The sequence below is a fragment of the Solanum verrucosum genome, unplaced genomic scaffold (genome assembly GCF_900185275.1).
Source record: "Solanum verrucosum unplaced genomic scaffold, falcon-dt-bn FXZP01001237.1, whole genome shotgun sequence".
In the NCBI taxonomy this organism is placed as follows: Eukaryota; Viridiplantae; Streptophyta; class Magnoliopsida; order Solanales; family Solanaceae; genus Solanum; species Solanum verrucosum.
In genome coordinates, this window is record NW_026019558.1 from 195,127 (window position 1) to 220,493 (window position 25,367).

Genomic DNA, 25,367 nt, shown 5'->3' on the forward strand with positions numbered 1-25,367 from the left:
AGCTGTAAATATTTTACTTCCCGGGGCTAATTCTATCCCTGACATTCTTAAATATAATACTAGTAATTTATCTATGTTTCTGTCATTTATTGCTACTGAGTAGTTAACACTTATTATAAATTTAAATTTTTGGTATATGAGGTTACCTTTTACTGCATTTATTATACTTTTTTCTATAGGTTGTATAATTCTATCATCCGCTAAGTATATTTCTATGGGTGTATTTATTCCTTCTCTAAAACATGCTTTTATTAGTATTTCTGTTCCTCCTAAATGTACATATTTAATTGGATTTTTAGCCTTAAGATCTTGTATTTCTTTGTTTATTATTCGTTTATTTATTATTGGTATTTTAGCCTTTCCTTTGGTGTATTTGCAATCTGTGATATGTTCTCTTTGACTTACTACATAATACTCTTCTTTTTGTCGTTTAAACCAATTTCTTATTGTTGGTATTTCGTATATTTTTTCTACGCTTAGGTCTAATTCTATTCCTTTTATTTGTTCAAATATATTATTATCAAATATTATTTTTTGTTCTGCCGATTCTTCATCTTGATATTTTTCTTTAGTTATTATTTGTATATGCGTTTCAGTCATTGATATCGTATTCATTATCTGATTCTAATACTGGATCATTTTCCATTTCATTTTCCAATAATTCATATATACTATCATTGCTTTCTAATTCATAATCTACGTACTCTATTTGCGTATTTTTTTCATCGTCTATTATTATTTCTGATATTTATTTTTTCTTCAAATGTTTAGGTCATATACAATCTCTAGCTATATGTCCTAATTTTCCACAATTATAACAAGTACATTCAGTTAGTTTTCTTTTTGGTCTATATGGTCTTTTGGTTTTGCAGTTTTTTACATAGTATCTTCTCCTTTGTTTTTTATATTTATATTTTGATCTATATTTTTTATTATAGTTCTTTCTATTTTTATAATATCTATCTGTACAACCAAATTGAGGTGCTGTTTTATTTTTGCAACATGCCAAGTTTTTTACTAATATTTTTTCCATTTTTATTTCTTCTTTATGTTTTTCACATAGTTCCATAAACCATTGTTGCAAGAATTTCATTCTAGCTCCTAAGGTGTCTGTTAATTCTGCTTCATTCCAACTTTTTATTATTTTTGAATTAAAAGGTTCTGGTAATTTTGTGAAATATAATTTTCTTATTTCTTTACTTTCTTATGTGCTATATGTTACTTTATAATAGTATTCTGTAAATGCACATGTATATTCATCAATGTAACAGATATTGCATATTGCTAATTTTGTCATTAGATTTCGATTTATCATTTTTTCTTTATTTTGTTCTTCTATCTCTGTTGTCATACTACTAAATTCATTTCTTATAGCTATTTCGTATTTATATAATATTTCCATAGTTGTAGTGGCTATTCCACCATCAATTTTTTTTATTATTTCTTAGGGTTTTTAAACTTTCATCTGATAAATTTTGTAGCTATAATTTTACTGTTCCTATAAGCGTACTTTCTATATATCCTGGTACCTCTATTATTACTATTTTGTTATCTATTAATTGTTTTGATATATATCCTATCCATAATTGGATTGTTTTATTTATATCTGCTACACAATCTAAATCTAAAAAATCATGTCGTTCAGTTATTGGTTTAGGTGTCCATTTTTTATTTAATTTTTTATCCCATATAGTTTTTTCTCTATCATATTGTCCATAGTTTTCATTGTAATATTTTGGATCAAAATTTTTTGGGTTTTTTACTCCTGATGTGCTAGGTTTTTCATCCATGTCTACTTCTCCTGTATTTACTTCTAAATTCTTTGTATTATCTATGTTTGCTAAAAGTTCTGTATATGTTTCGCTTGTTTCCGAATGTTGTTCATCTAGATCACATTATTTATTTCATCAACTCTTATTTCAGGTAGATTATCTTGGTTATTTTCTTCTTTTCCTTCTAATTCATCTTCTAATTGTAATTTTTCTTTAAATTTAATTATCTCATTTGCTAATTTTGTTTTTTGTTCTTTTTCTTTTTGTTTCATTTCATATATTTCTTTTAACATTGCCAGTTCTTTTTCTAGTTCTATTGTTTTAGTATTTTTTACTTCTTCTAATTGTTGTACTTCCTTTTTTGCTTGTTGTTTTATTTTTTCAATTTCTATTTTTCTATCTATCTCTTTATTTTCTTTTGTTATTCTTATCATAGCAGTTAAACTATCTTCTAGTTTTACCCTTTTTTTTTCTAACATTAAACTTAGATTGTCATCTATTTTCTTATTTCTCATAGTATGTTCAGCCTCACATCCCATGAATTACTCTCAATGGCTAGCAACATAATGCTATGTCATGCATATTATTATATCATAATTTTCGAATTAATCGTGCTTATGAACATTCGCTCTAAAGTCCTTTCACTAATCCTTTTTAGTTTTGGAGAGTGGCGTTGTTGATAATAGTTATGTGATGATAGAGGAGAGGGTTGCCATTTCTTATTGTGATAGTGATGGTGTGTTTATTCCATCTAAGGTTATGAATGTGGAGGAAGAAGGAGATATGGTTTTACAATGAGTACTAAGTTAGCTTCCAGGTGGTAATGCATGAAAGTTCAGTTGGTAGAGATGATGAGAGGATAGAAAGTTCTTAGAAAGTGGGTTAGTACGAGTCTATAGAGTGATTAAGGATATAACCTTGAATGTGGTGTTGTTAACAAGTGGACAATACGTGATGCATTAGGTGTTTCATGATATGAGCTCAAGGTTAGCTGAATGTAGCGGTAAGCAGTAGTGTTCTTGGGATTAGATTTTTTACAGAGGTATAGAACCCGAATCTTGTTATTTAGATCAAAATAATCACCCTATGCTAAGTACTTTGTGATTTCGAGTTAGAATTGAATAAAGTAAGAGTAAGCCCTTTCCATTCTTAGACCAGCCATCATTCGAGGACGAATGATCCCAAGGGGGAGATATTGTAACATCCCAAAAATTTCTTAAGCTAAGACTCGAACCATTCTTCATTTACTTGTAGGGTCATATCAGGTGATTTCATAAATTACTCATATGTGCAAAGGTAAATTCTTTAGTGAGGGAATGATTTGGATAATAATTAAGGTCACGAAATCCCCTAGCACAAAGTACAGTTGAAAGTTTCCTTATCGATTAAGCTTTGATGTAAGATTCTACTTGGGTCAACTTCAAACAACCATATCTCATAGAATATAAAGAGTTACGCCGCCCATAACCTATTAAACTAAAGGTATTTAAATCTACTTAACAACACCACCAATTTCGCGTCAATCCTATTTCTGAGTAAAAAGTTATGACCGTTTTAGTAAATGGTGTAGTGCGGTTCCGTTTTTGCCGCGGGAAAATTCTAAATAAGGTAATTTTCTTCTCTTTATACCACTAGGAAAACCGTAAAACGGATTTCTTAACTCCTATAAAGCCCTAAACAATCCTATTTCCATATCTTAATCCATCATTTTCTTTTGTCTCAAACCCTAAGACAAACCCTAAGGAAAAATAAAAGTAGAAGACTCCATTCAAGATTCTTTCAATCTTTTTCGAGATACTTCTTCAAGGTAAGTCTTTCTCCAAGAATTCCATTCTTTCCAACTCAAATTCCTCCATACAATTATGAATCACTAATGAAAATCATAAATCTAGGGCATAGAGATATCAAGAAACTAATTCAAGAATATGAAGAAAGGTTTTCTTAATTGTTTACCTTCAAGCTAGGATTCCAAGGCTTCTAATCAAGTTCTTCTTCAAGATTCTTCAAGAACCTTGTTCTTTCAGGCATGTAAGGCTATCATCGTATTGGACTAGTTCGTCCTCACGCCCTACATCGACTTTCAAATCAGTAAAAGAGTAGTCTAGGATTCTATTCCTAGATTTTAGTATTCTTGAGATAAGTTGATTTTGAGTTCTTAAATTCCTGATTCTTTGAAATTCTATTCCTAAGTATTAAGGTTCTATATTTTTATTGAGATCCTTGAGTTGATTTGTTCATGTTTATAATTTAGCATAAACCCTATTTTGAGTTATAAATCTTGAGAAGTTTATCAATGCCAACACTTTAAATTTTAAACTGAGTTATTGAGAAAGTAGATGAGTTTTGAGAAAAAATGTTGAAAGGCCCTATTTCATAAAGACTTAAGAGTTTCTAATGTTATTTTATTCATATATATATATGTGTGTGTGTGTACCTATATTGATTATTGGACTTTAATGATAAGTTCATAAGTACATGTTTTCAAGAAGGTAAACACCTCTCATGTTTTGTAAAGCATTTCAAGTAATGTAAGAAGTACATTATTGTAATGGGTGAATTGAGCACAAATTTATGTTAACTTTTTTGAGAGTAATATCGAGCACCGAGTTGGGTTAGAGTCTTTTATGATTCGAAAGTCCCAAAGAACTAAGTATAGAATATCATTGAATTTTCATGCGACTCCTCACCTCCTCTGAAAAGGCATATAGTTGGATCCATAGTCACGATAGCATCATATACCCCCGGCAAGGTATAGGATGGACCCTTGCAACGTGTGGTGGGACGTTGTATCATTACTAGGTTCATGGTAATGGTTGTCGGTTAGAGAAACTTCCCACAAGTAAAGTATAGTATTTTCATGTTGCTTTCATTGTATATTTTATTGTAAAGCTTAAACGGTTTTCACTTCATGTTCATGTATTGATTCAGTTGAGTTGCTTTCATTCATTTAGTTCAGTTATTTGTTTACTCAGCCATATTACATACTCGTACATTCCATATACTAATGTCATTCGACCTGCATCCTTTTAAGATGTAGATAAAGGTGTTAATGATTATAAATAGGCGCATCATTGAGATCACTCTACACTTCAGTTAGCTTTGGTGAGCCTCCGTGTATTCCAGAGGACTTCATAGTTACTTTCCATTTAGTAGTTTTGAGGTGTTGTGGGTCTTGTCCCGATATCTTTCCTTAATATTAGAGGCTTCATAGATAGACAATTTTGGAGGGTCTTTCAGTTTCAAAATTATACTTAATTCTTATGTTTCATACTTAGTTTATATAATTCAGTTTTGAGATTTAATAATTGTTTTTAAACATTTCTTTCAATTTGATGCTTATGAATGCTCAAGTTAGTCATCTGCTTGTAGTCAACCATGATGAGGGTTCACTTGGGGACCAACAATGGTTCTTGAGTTTTGGCCACGTCCATGGTGTATGCTTGGGTCGTGGCAGTTCCACTTTCCCATTACATTATTTGTTGAAAGATCTTAAATATAATTAAATAAATTAAAAGGAAAGAGCATATCCAACTTTTTATCACCCAAATCTTGTTTTCGTAGTTTCAGTGTCAACTGCAACATGTTGTGACTAAATATTTATCAACTCCTAGAAAACTTATTTTAATATCTATGGGCCAAGTGGTACATGGTATTAAATAAATTATGAACTTGGTGCATTATCCACCAACTTAATTAATTATAAAAAAAATTACGCTTAATCAATTAACTATAGTTAAAAGAATAGTTCAAAATTTTCAAATCAACTTTCCCCACTAATCCAAAATGACTCGGGGCAACTATCAGGAGCGATAAAATAGTAACCTTACAAATATTTCTAAGAATGACCTTTCAGGTCACTATAAAATCTGATACTAGAGCTTTTCCTTTCCGAACAATATTCAAAGCCACACAATCTAATTCAACAATTAATCATAATAAGATTCCAGAATAATAACACCCATATCATATAATTTGAAAAATGGGTCAAGTCAACTCAAAAAACACAATTCCAAAAATGTGGTATGGGTTTGAAAATCTTTACTTGAAATGTTACCCAAGGTATTTGGAACTCATTGGTGAAAACCATTTCGAAAAAAGGAGTTATAATTTGTTCTCAGTTACTATTTTACTTTAAAACTCAAGTTCTTGAAAACCTTTCACTTGGCCAATCAAATTTACAATTTTTGACATTAAAAATCCACAAATGATCAAAGGGAATTGAAGTTTTAGGGTTACAAAGACTACTCAAATGATTCACTACGGAAAATCTCTTTAAAATAGCCTTTAAGGGTTTTCCAAAACTCAAAATGGAGAAAAATAAGGTAAGACTCCAAAATTTCATTCAAAACCCCCCGTATGATATGGTAAAAGTAACTTAGATTCACTTTTAATAACAACGCTAAAACAACCACTGGATCGCAAAAGCAAACCCCGTATAAAAATGTTACTCTCTCTTTCGCAAACCACCTTCACTTACGCGAGAAAGAGAAACTGAGAAAGCCCTCATGATGTGATGGTCTAAAAACCTAGCCTTCGTGGATGCAAGCTGGCCTTCTCTAACGGGAAGGTCACTAAAGCGATGACCCTTCACGAAAGCCAGACACACCTGACATCAGAAAATTCAACCTAATCTCAAATCTCTAAGTGGACCCTCAAGATTCGTTTCAGAACCTAGTAAACACATAACACATATGCAACTTCACTAAACTTGATGTGACAGACTCAATGCAACAATCAAAACATGAATTCTAGGTTTTTGTAACACCTCAGATCTCAAAATTAATAAAAATCCTAGTTTTTCAGAAAACTGGTTCCAGTACAAACGGAACCACCCACGGACCGTAGGTGGGATTCCATCGTTGGGACCCAAATATTTAAAGTCTCTAATCTCACCCACGATCGACTAGTACGATCTATGGTTGGACTTACGGACCGTAGGTGAAGGTCAGCAGCGAATTAGAGGGAAATTGCTGATTGGGTCAAATTCAAATGGTCGTCACTCTTAGCACAAAGGAATTAGGTAGCCCATGACCTACTATATGATAGGCAATTGAATCCTCTTTTCGACGCCACCGAGTTTGGTAAAATTCCATCTCCGAGTAAAAAGTTATGCTCGTTTAAGTGATGCCCTGTCTGGCAGACTTGACCTACGACCCAACCTACGACCCTAAGGTCCCTCCGTGGGTGGCTTTTAACAACTTTTAAGTTATGGTCATTTAGGTCTTTATCCTATGCATTGGGCACTTAAACTTCGTCGTTTTACACCTAAACTACGTCGTTTTACTCAAAATAAGTCTAATAACTCAGTTAGACATATCCAAAACCTTTTTCACCAAAAATTCATCAAAGCTAGAACAAAAGAGGAGAAAAGAGGCAACCAAAACCCTTCCAAGAACGCAACAAGTTATTTTCACTTCTAGCCCCGAAATCAAAATATTTCTCGGTGAATTTCGTCACCACGTATGTGGGATTTCACTACTGGGTTCCTTTTATCGGTTATTAGTAGCTCCCACATTTAGCTCATGTGGTTTTTTATCGGTTATTAGTAGCTCCCACAGTTCAGTCAGACTCTAATTTACTGACCATATGTCTCAGCACGTTATAAATTTGGTCATTGCATTCAGTTTAGTTCACATTCAGTATATTCAGTAACCTTATCATGCTCAGATTATATCTGTGCTTTATTGTTTGTTCAGTTATATGTTTATTTCAACTTTACTCTATCATGTGTGCTTAGTACCTTTCAAGTACTGACGCATACTCTGCGCTACATCTTCTCGTGATATAGGTCCAGGCCCTCATCTCTCAGATCATGCATAGATCGGTCCTTGGTCTCTAGTTTAGCAGCATCAGTGGTGAGTCCTCATTCTTCGAGGACGATTGACATGTTACCTTTCCATCTGTAGTCTTTTAGTTTCAATTTTTTTAGAGTTAGCTGGGGACATGTCTCAGCATCTCTAGTCAGTTAGAGGCTTATTTTAAACATAATTAGATTCAACTTTAGCATTTGAGTTTGACCTTTCAGTTGTTGTTAAACTCTCTGTTTTATATATTCAAATAATTTATGGGTATTCCCCATCATTTAAATTTATCTCGTGATTTAGCTTCCGTACAATATTTCTTTACTTCAGTTTATTAGTATGCTTATGACATTCCAGTAGGATTAGCTTGGGGTCACTCGTGATACTAGGTCCCGTGTCCACCTCCTGCTGGTAGCCTCGGGGGGTGACAAACTTGGTATCAGAGCATTAGGTTCAAGAGTCCTAGGATGTCTGAAAAGCCTCACTAAGTAGAGTCCTTTTCATGAGTGTGAAGTGAACCACATCTAATAAGAGGGAGGCTACAAAATGCTCTTATCGTACGTAAGGTATGATCTAATTTCTCATTCTAACTCGACATTCTACATTTCAGATCATGCCTCCTGGTAGAGCTAACGCTAGGAATGAAAACGCAGCTTCCCCAGGCTCAGATCAGGAAGTTTTGAATACAGAGTTTCGAAACGCTATCCAGCTATTGGCTCATAGTGTGACCAACCAGAACAACCAGCAGGTCCCAGTTCATGCAAATGCTAATGTTGGTCAGCTGCAGCTAGAGTTCGGGATTTTGTTAAGATGAAGCCGCATGAGTTCTTAGGATCACAGATTGGTGAGGATCCCCAAAACTTCATAGATAAAGTCAAGAAGTTCTTTGAAGTGATGTAGGTAACTGGAATGATCGGGTTGAGTTGCATCTTACCAGCTTAAGGATGTGGCTCATATCTAGTATACTCAATGGAAAGACAACAGGGGTACAGATGCAGTCCTATCACTTAGGAATGCTTTAGTGAGACCTTTATGGACAGGTTCTTACCAAGAGAAATAAGGGAGGCAAAAGCTCAGAAATTCATAAACTTGAGGCAAGGTAGCATGACAGTCCAAGAGTATGGACTCAAGTTCACCCAAATCTCTAAATATGCTCCTCACATGATTGTTGACTCCAGGGCCAGATGAATAAGTTTCTATATGGAGTGTCACACTTAGTGAAAATAGATTGTAGGAATGTTATGTTGCTGGAAAAAATGAACATCTTTAGGCTCATGACTTATGCTCAGCAGATTGAGGGAGAGAAGCTTAAGGAACAGGCTCAAGAGAACAAGAAGGCTACGACTAGGAATTATGAATATTCTCAATAGAAATCGGGTGGTGGAAATCTCTCGCAGGGTCAGAAGAAATCTTCAGGCCCAGCCCCTTCATCAGCTAGTGTTCCATCGTGCAAGTTTAGACATGATCAGAAAGGTAGGGCATCGAGCTCTAAGTCTCAGGGTAGTGTTTCAGGCACTAGAACCTACCCAACTTACCCAAAGTGTGGTAAGAACCATCCGGGCGAGTTTCTTGCACTGTAGGAAAGATGATTTGGGTCTGGTCAGTCTGGTCGCAGGTTGAGGGATTGTCCTTCTAAATAGGGGCAATGAGGTAGTAATGGTAAAACTGAGTCTACAACTTCAGCAGCACCAGCAGGTCGCCCGACTCAACAGGGAAACTCATCTGGTACAGGTGGCGATTAGTGCGAGAACAAGCTCTATGCTCTTCTGGTTCGCCAGGATCAGGAAGATTCTCCTGATGTAGTCACTCGTACATTACGAGTCTTTAATCTCGATGTTTATGCTTTGTTAGATCTCGGGGCTACCCTTTCCTTTGTAACTCCTTATATAGTAGTCAACTTTAATGTTAGTCCAAAAACTCTCTCAGAACCCTTCTTAGTCTCTATTCCAGTCGGTGACCCAGTTATAGCTAGACGGGTATACAGAAATGGCGCTGTCACAGTCTCTTAGAAAGTCACCTTAGAAGATATCGTAGAGTTAGAAATGGTAGATTTCGATGTCATTTTAGGCATGGATTAGTTACATTCCTATTATGCCTTAGTCAATTGTAGAACTAGGATCATTCGTTTTCAGTTTCAAGAGGAACTAATCCTAGAATGGAAGGGTAGTAGCTTAGCCCCTGTGGGTCGATTCATTTCTTACCTTAAGGCTAGAAAGATGATTTCCAAGGGGTATATCTATCATCTAGTTCGAGTTAAGGATTCAAGCTCTGAAATCCCAACTCGTGAGTCAGTTCTAGTTGTTAACGAGTTCCCAGAAGTGTTTCCACAAGATCTTTCCAGAGTTCCTCCCGAAAGGGAACTCGACTTTGAAATAAATCTCCTTCTAGATACCCAGCCTATCTCCATTCCTTCTTACAGAATGGCTCCAACTGAGCTTAAGGAATTGAAAGAGCAGTTGAAAGACCTTGTAGATAAGGGCTTCATCAGACCTGGTATTTCCTCATGGGGTGCGACAATGTTATTTGTGAAAAGTAAAGATGGCTCTTAGAATGTGCATTGACTATAGGCCGTTGAATAAGGTCACAATCAAGAATAAGTACCGTATCCCCAAGATTGATGACTTGTTTGACCAAGTTTAGGGTGCTAGTCATTTCACTAAGATAGACCTCTGATTCAGTTATCATCAGCTCTGTAATGATAGCGACATCCCAAAAGCAGCCTACAGAACTCGGTATGGTCATTATGAATTTGTAGTTATGTCATTTGGACTAACCAATGCTCCTGCAACTTTCATGCACTTGATGAACACAGTGTTCAAGCAGTATTTGGACTTGGTCATTCTCATCTTTATTGATGATATCCTCATTTACTCTAGGAATGAGGAAGAATGTGTGACTGATTGGAGGGTTGTCCTGCAAACTCTCAAAGATCGCCAATTGTTTGCTAAATTTAGCAAATGTAATTTTTGGTTGCAATCTGTTGCTTTCCTTGGGCATATAGTGTCTAGCGAAGGAATCCGAGTGGATTCTCAAAAATTAGAAGCAGTTTAATTATGGCCCAGACCTACCTCTCCCACTGACATTAGAGGTTACTTGGGTTTGATTGGTTATTACAGAAAATTCGTAGAAGGATTTTCATCCAAAGCCTCTCCATTGACTATGTTGACTCAGAAATAGGTCAAGTTTCAATGGTCAGACGATTGTGAGAAAAGATTTGCAGAACTGAAAACTAGGTTGATTACAACTCTTGTATTGACTCTACCAGAAGGTTCAGACAGTTATGTGATCTACTGTGACGCATCCAGAGTCGGCATAAGTTGTGTGTTGATGCAGCGAGATAAGGTTATAACTTATGATTCTAGACAACTTAAGGTGCATGAGAAGAATTATCCGACTCATAACCTCGAGTTTGTAGCGGTGATGTTTGCACTTAATATTTGGAGACACTACTTGTATGGTGTTCATAGACCATAAGAGCCACCAGTATGTATTAACCCAGAAAGAGTTGAATCTTCGCTAGAGGTGATGGGTTGAGTTCCTCAAGGACTATGACATGACTGTACATTACCATCCTGGTAAGGACAACGTAGTAGCAGATTCTATTAGCAGACTATCTATGGGTAGTGTACCACATGTCGAGGAAGAAAGGAAAGAACTAGATAAGGATGTTCATAGGCTTGCTCGCTTGGGAGTTCGGCTTATGAGCATATCAGATGGAGGTGTAATAGTTCAAAATGGGTCAGAATCTTCGTTGGTAGCGGAGGTTAAGGAAAAATAGGACAATGATCCTATATTACTTCAGTTTGACGGTACAGTTCACCAATAGAAAGTAGGGATTTTCTCCCAAGGGGGAGATGGTCACTTATGTATTCCTAAGGTGGATGAGTAGATGAAGCAACCTTGATTGGGCTAGATTCAGTTCATGATGCTATGGAAAAAGTTCAGCTCATCAGAAATAGACTGATGACAGAAGTCCTATGCAGATGTAAGGAGAAGAGACTTACAGTTTGAGATAGACGATTGGGTTTTCCTGAAAGTATCAGCATGAAGGGGTGGTGAGATTTGACAAACTTGGTTGGGAAGAAGAAGCAACCATAGAGGCCTAGTATCCTCATTTCTTTCCTTTCGATTCCTTTTCAGCTCGAGATAATAAGTTTCCTCTCTAGTCTTTCAGATTACTCGTGCGTTAATTTAGTCTTAGTATCATGTTCCTTCAGCGTTCTTGCATTTTCAGCGTATTTGCATTTCTTGGAACTCAGTTAAGTCAGAAATCAATTTCTAGTAGTTAGTGGTAGGGATTGCAATTCCTTCCCTCCATACTCAGCTTGTTTAGACTTCATTCGAGGACGAATGTTCCAAAGGGGGATATATTGTAACACCTCAGATCTCAAAATGAAAAAAAATACTATTTTTCAGAAAATTGGTGCCAGTACCAATGGAACCACCCACAGACCATAGATAGAACCACAGGCCGTAGGTGGGGTTCCTTTGTTGGGCACAAAATGTTTAAAGCCTCTAATCCCACCCACGATCGACTAGCACAGTCCATGGTTGGACCTACGACCCGTAGGTTAAGGTCACCAGTCAATTAGAGGGAAATTGTTGATTGGGTCAACTTCAAATGGCCATCACTCTTAGTACAAAAAGAATTAGGTATCACATGACATACTATATGATAGATAATTGAAACATCTTTCCAACTCCACTGAGTTTGCTAAAATCCCATCTCCGAGTAAAAAGTTATGCTCGGGTTAGTGAAGGCTCGTCGGGCAGACTTGACCTATGACCCAACCTAAGGACCGTTGGTTGACCTAGGGCTCGTAGGTCCCTCCGTGGGTGGCTTTCAGCAACTTTTAAGTTAGGGTCATTTATGTCTTTTTCCTATGCATTGGGCACTTAAACTTCATCGTTTGACACCTAAATTGCGTTGTTTTACTCAAAACAAGTCTAATAACTTATTCAGACATATGCAGAACCTTTTTTCACCAAAAAATCATCAAACCTAGAACAAAAGAGGAGAAAAGAGGTGACCTAAACCCTTCCAAGAACGCAACGAGTCTTCTTCAGTTCCAGCCCCGAAATCAAAAGATTTCTCCGTGAATTTCATCTCTAAGTATGTGGGATTCCACTAGTGGATTCCTTTCATCCATTAGGTCCCTAGAATTCAATTAGAATCTTGATTCCTGTATTATTAACTAGACCTAGGGTTTCTAGAACTTCAATAGATTATTATGAATTAGTTACTTAATGTTCCAAATCAGTTTATCTTGGTTTTTAGCATGTTCTAGTATAGATTCCTTCATAAATTAAGAACCCTACCTATGTAGTTCTTTAGTTCATGAATTACACTTGCTAGGTCAGCTATTTCAGATAATTTAGATATTTCAAACATACATGCCTCAGTTTCAAATGTGTCATTATCAGTATATTAATGTTGCATTCTCAGATTTTGCATATCAGTATTTTGAGCTATCCATACTATAGTATTTCAGTTATAATGTGTTAAATTGCTTAATGAATTGGGAGAAGCTTAATACCGAGTTGGACTAGGGTTAGTCACCCTTATAGCCCCAGAACTATGTTCCCCGTATGTTGTAAGTCCCCTCAGTGAACATCATTTTAGTGATCAAGCCAGTCATGCCTCTACACCTTTGGCAGGGTATATTGAGTCCTCTCGATGGGGCGTATACATTGGATTCCACATTTAGCTCATGTGGTTTTATGTCGGCTATTAGTAGCTCTCACAGTTCATTCAGTCTCTATTGCATTGACCATACTAGCGGTACAGTTCAGTTTTCAGTCTCAGCACATTATAAAATTAGTCATTGCATTCAGTATATTCAGTAACCTTATCATGTTCAGTTTATATCCTTTCTTTATTGTTTCTTCACTTATATGTTTATTTCAGCTTTATCCTATCCTGCTTGCTCAGTACCTTTCAACAATTGATGCGTAGTCTACGCTACATCTTCTCGTGATGTAAGTTCAGGCCCTCATCACTCAGATCACGCATAGATCGATTCTTGATCTCCAGTTCAACAGCATAAGTGGTGAGTCCTCATTCTTTGAGGATGATTGACATGTTACCTTTTCATTTGTAGTCTTTTAGTTTTAGTTTTGCTAGAGTTACCTGGGACATGTCTCAGCATCTCTAGTCAGTTAGTGGCTTATTTCAGACATAGTTAGATTCAGCTTTAGCATTTGAGTTTGACCATTCAGTTGTTGTTAAACTCTCACTTTTATATATTCAAATAGTTTATGGGTATTCCCCATCATTTCAATTTATCTCATGATTTAGCTTCCGCACAGTATTTCTTTACTTCAGTTTATTTAATATGCTTATGATATGCCGGCAGGGTTAGCTTGGGGTCACTCCTGATCCTAGGTCCCATGTCCACGTCCTGTGGGTAGCCTCGGGGCGTGACAGTTTTCTTAACTCGAAACTCGTGAAAGTCGCAATGAATAAACATAACACCTAAAAAGGCCAAAACAAGCTTGAGACCTATGAAAATTCAACAAAAACCTCCTCTAGGTCTAAAATCACCCCCTAATCAACGAAATTGTCATAAATTTAATCTGAGTATCTGAACCCCAAATCCATGAAAATACTATGAATTTGAAACCGACAACTCTTGTGGACAAATTTAGATATTCTGGGACTACTGGAATTAACAAAAATCCATTTCGAGACCCGAAACTCTACAAGACACCAAAAATCATTTTAAGCAACTTAAACCTTTTGAATTCAAAATATTTCATAGCTCTCAACCTTTTACTCAAAGTTTAAAACTAAATTCAAAATCCAATAAAAAATTACCCGGGGGCGATATCACAACGGTAAAATGGTTATTTTACAAATATTCCAAAAATGACCTTCTAGGTCACTATACTTTGGTTGTCAAACTTTTGGAGAATAGTGGAATTGACGGCGCAACCTTCTTAACCTATAAGCTTCTTTATATTAAAGAATAAATTATAAAAGAAAAGAAGGTTTCAAAAATCTAAGGATTCTCATATATTGATCACTTGCATTTCTCCTTTGGCCGTGTTGTTTTTGTTTTTAACGAAAAATAGTTCTTTTATTACATAAGGGTAGATCTAGGAGAAATGAGTGAAATAATTACGATATGGAGAATTGAACCTTCACCAATACGATGTTCAAAATTTAGGTATTCAACCTATTGACCTACTGACTTCTATTATGTAGTAAATAATAATATAGTTATCACGTTTTCCTATCATGCAACAAATGTAGAATAACAATCATGGAGAAATGTAACTGTAAGTGAGATAAGTTTTCCCTCATTTGGAATTGAACAATTATAACTAATGTGGTGACTTATTAAAAGAAAGTAATGCTACCAACAGTGTAGTTATAAGTGATGTAGTAACTTATTGAATAAATTAATTGAAAGGAATAATTTCAAAAGGTATTTTAGGAAAATAATGGATCATACTTGAAATTTCGATGTCCAAAGTGAAAATGTGATGTAAAGAAAATGAAACATTTGAAATAAATAAGCTTAGTAATATATAACAAATGAGGAAAAAAAGCCCTCAATAGATTTCTAAAGTTTAGATAATAAAAGAGTACATAGCTCTATGAGAATTGAGGTTTTTAACCACCTGGCCGTTTGAAGGAGCTTTATGAGACCATTTAAGGGTGGCCAAATAACCAATCAAATCATGACCCGAGCTTTTGGAACTTGTATGGAGGTCAAATTTCAATTTCAAATCACATAAATTATGTCTCAAAAGGCATAACAAGTTATCTCGTACTGTAAAACCTGATTCCTGAAGAACTCATGTTAAGTGAGGCAAAAGTTCAATTTCTAAAACAAGTTATCCCCTAAAAGGTATAATGAGTTATGTTGTACTGCATAAGTTAATTCCTACTAAAGCTTATGTTGAGTGAGAAAAATATTTTTTGAACTTATGTCTAGCAAACTATGTCTTAAATATGCTATACAACTTATGTTGCATAACTTAATTACTAAATAACTTATGTGGAGCGAGTTAAAAGTTCTCTTAACTTTTGTCTCGGTTTAATTAAATGTATTTTTGTTGAATCTGATTATAGGGTATTATCAAGTAGGTATGGCTCTCTAATAACATCCCAAGAATCGTGCATCAAAGAATTGTTATCTCCATATCCAAGTTTAAGTCACAATGATAATCATTTTAATGATTTTGCATCATTGCTCAAAACTTTCAACTTACTTGTGTTCACTGAGATGTATGAATTTTGTAGGATAACATTGTCACACCCCTTTTGGTCAGGTTTTTTCAATTAAAATAACGTTATTGAGAAGATATTATTTTATTTACCGAAATAGAGTCATCACTTGGAATTGAGTTATGGTGTCCCAAGTCATCTTTTTGAATCTCTAATCAAAAGGAAATGACCCTTTGCATTGGTCAATGAAAACAATGGACCAGGTAAGGAATTCTACTGATCCATTAAAATGTATGAGGCACTCCTGAATCACATAGTTCTAACACAGTCGTTTTTATCATCTTATAGTTGACATATATTAGTGTTGGACAAATCAAATCATTAATTATGCCTATGATTTACTTAAATTGTTCAATTTTATTAGTCTTAATTAAGATGTGAAGTTACAACCATGATTTCAATATATATCGGTTAGAACACATAAACGTGACCTCGCCTTGTGTATCACATCCTAAATTTTAGCATATTCGTCTTGGTTAGACTAAAAGTTATTATGTTATTAAAAGTATGTAGGTCAATATGCGTAAATGTTACCTTGTCATTTTATTTATATTTCTTTATTTGGTACGCGAAGTTGCGACCTCATGCAAGGCGATATATTATGTGTTCCCTCTTTACAACGTAATACTTATTGAAGCATTTATTCTACTATGTTGGGACAACTAATTTTTTACCTTTTCTCTCATTCCTTTTATTGATTGCAACAGGCATTCAATTAAAAAAAATCATCTTACCTTTAATAACTCTATTAAGTAATTAATCGCTTAGATTTCTTTCTTGAGCCAAAATTTCTATTGTTGACGTATGCGTTCAATAAACTCAAAATTCTAATGGATTATTAACAGTAAACAAACTGATTACCATGACCCTATTTGCAAAAATAAGTAACCAAATGTTATAGTGAACTACTCCCAATTAATCCAAATAAAATAGTTCACTTTAAACTTAAAAGCAAGTAAGCAACACATGACAAATTATTAGAAACAATAGAAGCATGCCAACCCCGAATTAGACTTGTTTTTTTTAAAAATGGATTGAAGCAGTAAATAAGCAAAATACACTAATACCCATTCATATTATAAATATCACAAGAGTTTATAACCTCAGCTAATGGGTTTAGCTATTCATTCTAGAAATGAAAAATACAAGATAAAATATTTTGTGAAAATATCGCGGGTTATTAACTAGAACACAATCACAAGCAACTAAAATAGGAAAGAAAAATAACACAAGGAATTAACGAGGTTAGGCTAGACTAATCCTCCAAGCAAATGTAGATAGAGTTTTTCACTATGAAAAAAAAGAATAAGAAGTGTAAAATCCTTTAGAATCTTCAACTACATCCCCTATATATAGATCCTAAGTAGTATCAAACCTATAAGAAAAAGGTTACCCTAATATTTAATGGACATTATGTTTCATTTCCAAATCTATTAGAACAAAGTGTGTTCTAAAATAATAGGGATTCTGAATTTTCATGGAAAAAATCAAGACATAATTAAAAAAATGTAATAACAAATATAATTAAAGATTAAACAAAGAAGAAGATGCAAACTTGCTAAGTCAAAATGACCACGCAAGTGTACGCAATCATAAAAATATTATTGAATTTTTATTCCAGATATCATACCCACAAAGACTTGTCAATCAACTATTTACAAAATTAAACTAATTAATGTGCTGCCACAAGTGCCAAACTTCAGAAACACAAAATTTAACCAGGTTGGCGCACTGCTTGGCACACTGTGCGCCCTATTAAGGGCACTACTTGGCGCACTACGTCAGACCTGTTTTGAGTGAAGTTTATTTCAAAGTCAAGTCCAAGATGATTACCTAAGATATAGATTATATGAACAAAAAAAAAACATATCAACTTCAATATTTTGCAACTGAAGTACTGGGCATTCCATGTTTTCAATAGATCAATGTAGACCAAATAATGATTTAACATTTGAATATAAAGAAACAAGACTTTAGTCTTAACGCCAATTAATTATCTTAACTTCTAGATCCATCAATACAAAATAAAATATTCTTCAATGTTTGGTCAACAATCAACAATACTTATTGTCTTCAAAATCTGTCTGCATATAAACACACTGAAGGTGATAAAATTCATATCAAATAGCACCATATTATTTCTTGTTGGGATGGGAACCTTCTCCTTCATGGACAACGTGAACTTGTAAGTAAAGTCCTTTGATGTGTTTTTCTCTCACAAATTCACAAATACACATATCATTTTTCTTCACAAGGTTCACCTTACATAAACTGTGCCACCCGCCAATTAGCCATATTCTACCGTCCTGCCAAATCTTGAGTTTTGCCTCAAATTCTCTGCCAGCAGAGTCGCGAATTGTCATGCTTGAAGGGAGTTCAAGTTGGTAGTCTCTCACCACATCAGCCGGAACGTACTACAATTAGGAAAAAAGACTTTGTTAAATTAGAATATTATAAGATTGAACTATAAAACAATCACTAAAATAATAGGTTAATAATTACCAGATGATTTCTCCTATCTGGACGTATTTTTGTTACAAAGTAAGGATTTTTTGGCTTAGTTGCACGTCCACTTCTAAATATATCTGTAGCAAATTGGTCGTGGGGATTATTCACCTTACCAGCAGTCATACTTTTGCATTTAGCTGAATCAAAAAAAAGTTAACGGGTCAAGTTAACAAACAAATAACATGGATACTAAGAGTTACTCTATATATTTTATTCTACAAGATCGTCTTTTATTGAATGTGGACTTTAAGAAAGAAATCAAACTTTTGACATATATCAAAAGTATTAGAAAGTGATATTTAACTTGATTATTCATTGTTATTCAAAAAACTAAAAAAAAAAAGTTCCCTTAGCAGACTCATTTTGTCAGAGGACCAAACAACTAAACCTTTTCAAAAATCATTTTAAATGTGTATTCTAAAATATATAATGACACTAACATGAATACAAGATCATATCTAAATATTCATAGATGTCACTTTTGTAGTAACATACTAACAAGACATGAATTGAATTGCATATAAAATAAAATAGAAGAGTAGATTTAAAGATCTTTAATTTTTGCTTACCTTTGGAACGTGGTGCCGTTATGTTGAATATGTCAGTCCTTTCTTTCTCTTCCTCCTCTTCTTTGTATTCATCATCATCATCATCTTCTTCTTCTTCTTCTTCTTCCTTATCATCATCCTCTTCTGGAACCTCTTTTTCCTTTTCACATTCCTTTTCTTCATCATCTTTTTCTCCTGCCATGTTATTCCCATCCCTAACATCAGAAGAAGAAATATTCTTGCTATCTCTAGCCCTAGTATTCACTTTTGGCTCCACACTCTTTTGATGTTCAACATTTATTTCCTCTGGTTCCTCCTCCTTCACAACATGTTTTAAACCCCTATCTCCTTTCTTTACACATCCATTTCTTCCAAGTAGTTTGAAGTTAAAAATTCTAGTTCCATCATAGTCAAAAATAAAGAAGTCTCCAAGCTCTACGATGTTGTCCTTAATGAATTTTTCCCATCCATATTCAAAATAAATATCTTTTCCTGATTTGGTTACCCCTATAGGCCACATATTTTCAAACCGATCCCTAAGGAAAATATTTCTTGGTAATATTCCATTTTTGTAATCGGTATAACCTGTGGGAAGTTTCTGCGAAGAAAAAAAGTTTTACTTTTGAAAAAATAAATGTAAAAGAACATTAATCTTTAAATCACAATAATCATATCATAAAAACAAAACAAGTTGCAGATAAAAAAATATTTCAAATAAACTCAAAGTTTGAGACTTTTGATGTTAGAATTCAAGAATGTTACTATTTTAGAAACTATAAAATGAAATGAAAGGCATTTTCATAGTTTTACCATAATATTACTTCCTTCAACACTAATAATATTGTTAGTTTGAAATGAAATATGCAATTTCTAACATTGATTGACTAAATTAAACATAATACTGATAAAAAATAGGGATTTAGCATATATAGAAAACGGTATAAAATTTATTTGCATCACAAAAAGGCATCTATCCACCTTTTACTTTTCTTCCCCTAATTAGAAGCACATATATTCAAAAACTATTAATTGAAAATATTTTAAGAAAAAGAGTCAACAACAATCATAGATTAAATACATGAATATAAGAACACAAAAAGAAGATGAAAGGGAAAGTACAATTAAAAAAATATAAAATAACACGAGTTATCCAAGTTTTACAGATCTAACTATCAACAAAGCCTTCCTCTCGCCTATATATATCTGCTACTTGCATCTCTAAAAAAAAAGAGAAAATTTAAGAAAAAAAGTTCCATCAAAGAACATGAGAGGGGGGGGGGGGGTACACTTACCAGTCGCTTTGCACTGATTTCAGGGATGAAAACCTTGAAGAAGCCCTTTTCCATGTTATATTTGATTGTTAAGGTTTAGGAGGAGAGCATAATTGCGGCGCAACCTCTTAACCCTAAAAGAGAAAATGATTGCAAATGATGAGAAGTTTATCATATATTAATATTAAGCATGTTAAGTGGGTCGCATCAGGTCAGACCGGCCCATTAAAAAATTACATTGATCTCCGACCCCGAGCTAGGCTAGATTAGCTATAACTGGGCCGATACCGTTCGGGCTCAACAATTCAAAACTTATGTATGGCTCAATCCACAACCCGCTATCCCAATTCTTGGGCCAACTGTGCCAGGTTCCACTGGGCTTGACGGACCGAGTCACTATATAATTTTTTTTATCAATGTTTATTAATTTGAAAGTTTTATTCAATTATCAATATAGTGTATTGTTAACTATTTAATTTTGAAATAATTATAACTGTTTATAATGATAAAATACATACATACATATATATATATATATATACAATGTGTACCAAATACTCCCAGAATATACTATTTATTATTATTATAATAACATATATATATACTTACAATGTACACTAAATATACACACAATATACTATATATCATTTTAGAATATTTATATTATACTATATATACACGCTTATAATGGATACTAAATATACACACAATATATACACAAGATATAAAAGTTACAATATATAAAAGGTACAACTTACAACTTACAAGATTAAAAAATAATAGTATTTTGAATTTTTATGTGTCAATACTTGTTTAAGTAATATTTGCTAACATTATTGTTTCAACTATTGACTCTTATAGTGATTGCATAATTAAATTTCAATATATTCTTATGTAAAATAATTCAAATTATTTCGTTGAAGTTATACAAATTTTATTAAAAATAAATAAGGAAATGCAAACACTCAATACTTCTTCCTCTTCTTCTTCTCTTCTTCCTCCTCTTCCTCTTCTTCCTCCTCTTCCTCTTCTTCTTCTCTTCTTCTCTTCCTCCTCCTCCTCCTCCTCTTCCTCTTCTTCTTCTTCTCTTCTTCTTCCTCCTCCTCCTCCTCCTCCTCCTCTTCCTCTTCCTCTTCTTCCTCTTCCTCCTCTTCCTCCTCTTCCTCTTCTTCCTCTTCTTCTTCCTCTTCTTCTTCCTCTTCTTCTTCTTCTTCCTCTTCTTCTTCCTCTTCTTCCTCTTCCTCTTCTTCTTCTTCTTCTTCCTCTTCTTTCTATTCTTCTTCCTCTTCTTTCTATTCTTCTTCCTCCTCCTCCTCCTCCTCTTCTACTTCTTCTTCTTCCTCCTCTTTTTCCTCTTCTTGTATGAAGGTCTGAAAAATAGGAGAATATTCACCTTTTAAGATTATTAAAAGCTAGAGCATGGGGTTCATCTATCTTAGATGAACTATTGAAAGCTATTGAAGAGTCTGAAGTTGCCCTCGTTGTTTTCTCAAAGACTTATGCTATGTCAAGGCGGTGCTTGGATGAAAAGTAAAGAATATGGATTGCAAGACTCAATATGGACAAACAGTCATACCGGTCTTCTATGATTTGGATCCATCAAAAGTTCAGAACCAAAAGGAAAGCTTGCGAAAGCCTTTGCCAAACACGAATTAAAGTATAAGGATGATGTTGATAGTGCTTGTTTTCTTTGAGGATACTTAAGAAAATAAAGAAATGCACTCTCTGCAAAATATCCTTCTCTTTGAACTTCTAAGGAAAAACTAAGAATACATGAATAATAAAGAGGACGGGAAGCACTTGATGGCTCGTAGACTTTGTTTTAAGAAGATCTTAGTTGTGCTTGATAATATAAATCACGGAGACCATTTGGATAACCTAGCAGGGGATCTTGATTGCTTCGGCAAGGACAGTAGGATTATTTCAACAACAAGTCAAAAACATTTGATAGGGAAGAATGATATGGTATATGAAGTGACTTTACTAGCTGATCATCAAGCTATTCAATTGTTCAATCTACATGTGCTTTCAAGGAGGAAGTTGCAGATAAGTCATTTGAGAAGCTAATGTTGGAGGTGGTCGGTCATGCGAATGGAATTCATTTAGCCGTAAAAGTCTAGGGTTCTTTCTTAGATAATAGAGACATAACTGCGTGGAAAAATGCTATAGAGAAAATGAAAATGAACTCCAAATCAGAAATCGTTGAAAATTTCAAAATTAGCTATGATGGGCTTGAGACCACACAATGAGATATATTTCTATATTTAGCATGCTTCTTACAAGGGGAAACAACAGATTTCATCATGCAAATTCTTGATATTTGTTATTCTTGATTAAGTATCACATTGAGCGTCCTAATTGACAAATCTCTTGTGTTCATCTTTGGCGGTACAATTCAAATGCATGACTTAATACAGGATATGGATAAATATATAGTAGAAATGCAAAATGATGATCTGGGTGAATATATAAGACTATGGGATGCTAGATATTTCAAAGAAGTGATGGTCAACAATAGAGTAAATAGACTAAACAATGCAATAATATTCAATTTATGGTTTTCATATACTAAAATTTGTTTATCTTATGCTATTAAGTTATAAATTAGTCTAGTAGCCGCTTAAAATGTGTCACGACCCGAGCCTACACCCTGGACGTGGCCGGCACTCGAGAACCATTGTGGTTCCCATGAGAACCCTCATCCTGGCTGACTATAAGCGAAAGACTAACTCAAGCATACAAAGCTTAAAAACTAAATAAAAATCTATGAAACCCAAATACAAAGCTTTAAATCAAATGAAAAACTCTGAATAATACTAATATATTCAACTCGCCACAAAATAGGAAACTTAAGTCTTTAAAACATTTAACAAAATAAATGAACAGACTTTTGAAACTCTACTGTCTATCTATGAAGCCTCTAAATGACAATGATGGAAGTTGGGAAAGGACCCACAACATCCTGACAAAATTGAAAGGTAAATGAAATCCTCTGAAAGCAAGGAGGCTCACCAAAGCTAACTCGAACTCCATGTGGTACCAACGAATCTCCTGTTGGTGACCCTAAATACATGTATCTGCATCATGAAATGATGCAAGACAAATGGCTCAGTACGTGGATTATACGAGCATGTAAAGGGAATTCTAAAGCATAACATAAACTTGAACTTAATAAAAGGAAACACACTTACCTCCTCTCAACTCAGTCATGCTATACTTAACTCAAGAATAAGAAACATAGTTCAACTCAATGATAAGATATTCAACTCAATGGAATAAAGCTCAACTCAATAATAAGATACTCGACTCTGGGTACTTGATTAATAACGTTTCAATGACACTTAATCCATTTCTAAGAGTCAACGATCGTTAGTCAGTATATAACTCAACCAATTGGGTTGGGATCGTTCCCATAGGGAGTGGTACGTGTTTGAGAATCAAGAGCCAAACACGAATATGTTCAAGTCAATCATAGGTAAAAATATTTACGAATAAAAGCATAGTTCAAATTAAAGGGTGACATAAGTATCAAATATGGGGGTTTTTAATTGTAATTATCAACTACAACAACAAATAACACGAATAAACAAGTAATGAGACGGGTTCTTGGGATGTGATCGGATTATGGGCTAAGGTAGACAAATGGGTAATCGCAATTGATAGTAAATAGCTGTAAATCAGTGACTAAGCTAAACTTTAGTGGGGATAAATTTTCTCTCGAACAATTTACCCTGAATCTAATTGGTTTCTCTCGAACACTAATAAGCAGCAATTAAGAACAACCTTATCTTTGGTCCATTCATTCTCTCGAGCTGAATGTGTGGAAAAAGGGTTTAGGATTCACTCTCTCGAGCTGAACCCATGACAACCCAAGACCCACAGACCATCAAATTAGTAATCTATGTTTTAAAACCACTTTCTCGAGCAAGCCAAAAATATGAAGGTAGAGTTGCATTGCAACTACAACCCTTTAGATTAAGTGACAATTACTGAATGAAATCACTTCTAAAGACCATTTACACTATCAATTAACAATACCCAGCAGCTAAATCAACCCATAATCACATAATCACACCCCAAGAATTGGGGTTTTAGCTAGACATCATAAAAAGATAAAATTCAAATGATAAGAACAGACGATAACACCCATCGCTTCTCCACCTTTATCTTCTCTCCAAATAACTCAGAAATACAATAGTACTCTTACCCCCAAGTACTTCCTAATCAACCTACAATTACTAGGTTCTTGATCACAGCCTAGTCACTCTAACACATAGAAAATTCCCCGAAACACCACTACAACCATCCCAACTAACCGTTTTCGTTACAAATAACTACCCAAAACCCTCCCCATTTCAATCAGTTATCATCATGCATTCATAATTAAGAATTTAATGAAGTAATGAGAGTAAGGAACGTGAGTATAATATGAAATTTGACATTTGGAGCAAGGGAATCGAGAGGGTCGGGAGAGTTTTGTAAAGAGAAAGGGGAGAAATGAGGAAACCATTCCTCATTCCCCGTATATGGTTGTCCGATCTCCCGCCTCAATGAGAGATCCTTGCCACAGAGGCCCCGCCTCAGCAAGAGGGTTGTCGCCCTGGCGGGCCAGGCTGTGTAATATTAAATGTGTACGATCTTCGTGTGTTTCCTTAGGGTTTCTTCTAGTGTTAGGGTATAGTAACTTTCGTGTGTTAATAATTGGAAAAGTCACCTCCATCGTGGTTCTCGTGATGGATCAAGTCATAAGTTGGAAGTATCTCGAATATAGAGCATGTGATATCCGCGAACTAGTCATTCAGGGACGAACAAGGGGTAAATTGGTATCTATTGTAACGACCCAAACCATCGTTAATTAGGAAAAGCAAATATTTTGGAAAAGTTCTGGGTCACTGTCCCGCCAGGGTAGGCCAGATGCCGCTAGGGTGGCAACTCCAGGGCGGGGTAAGTTAGCGCCAGAGTGGGATAAGCGAGATAGAATGTAAATATTGTGATTCCTTATTTCCTCCTTCTTTCTAAAATACCTAATTTAGTCGTAAAACACCTCAAAAAATGCCAAAAAGTTTCTCCAAGCTTGGGAGAGATGGAGAAAGAGAGTTCTAGCGCAAGAATGTCGATGGATTGCGGATTTTTGGCCAAGATCACCATTGTGAAATCCAAAAATAGGAATTGAAGCCAATTCTCCGTGCACCTGCTTGGTGCCCAAGTAGGCTAGGTTTATGAATTAAGTA

The 25,367-nt window shown here is 34.7% G+C and overlaps 1 protein-coding gene and 1 pseudogene across 1 annotated transcript; one reads left to right on the plus strand and one right to left on the minus strand.

Annotated features, from left to right (window-relative positions):
* Window positions 1-17,944: 17,944 nt before the first annotated feature.
* Window positions 17,945-20,211, minus strand: LOC125816032 (B3 domain-containing protein At5g60140-like). Its single transcript, XM_049495661.1, has 4 exons — window positions 20,158-20,211; window positions 18,887-19,463; window positions 18,312-18,454; window positions 17,945-18,223 (listed from the first exon to the last, which is right to left on the minus strand). The coding sequence occupies exons 1-4, from the start codon at window positions 20,209-20,211 to the stop codon at window positions 17,945-17,947; spliced, it is 1,053 nt and encodes a 350-aa protein (XP_049351618.1).
* Window positions 20,212-20,454: 243 nt separating this feature from the next.
* LOC125816139 (TMV resistance protein N-like) lies at window positions 20,455-22,385 on the plus strand (annotated as a pseudogene).
* Window positions 22,386-25,367: the final 2,982 nt, after the last annotated feature.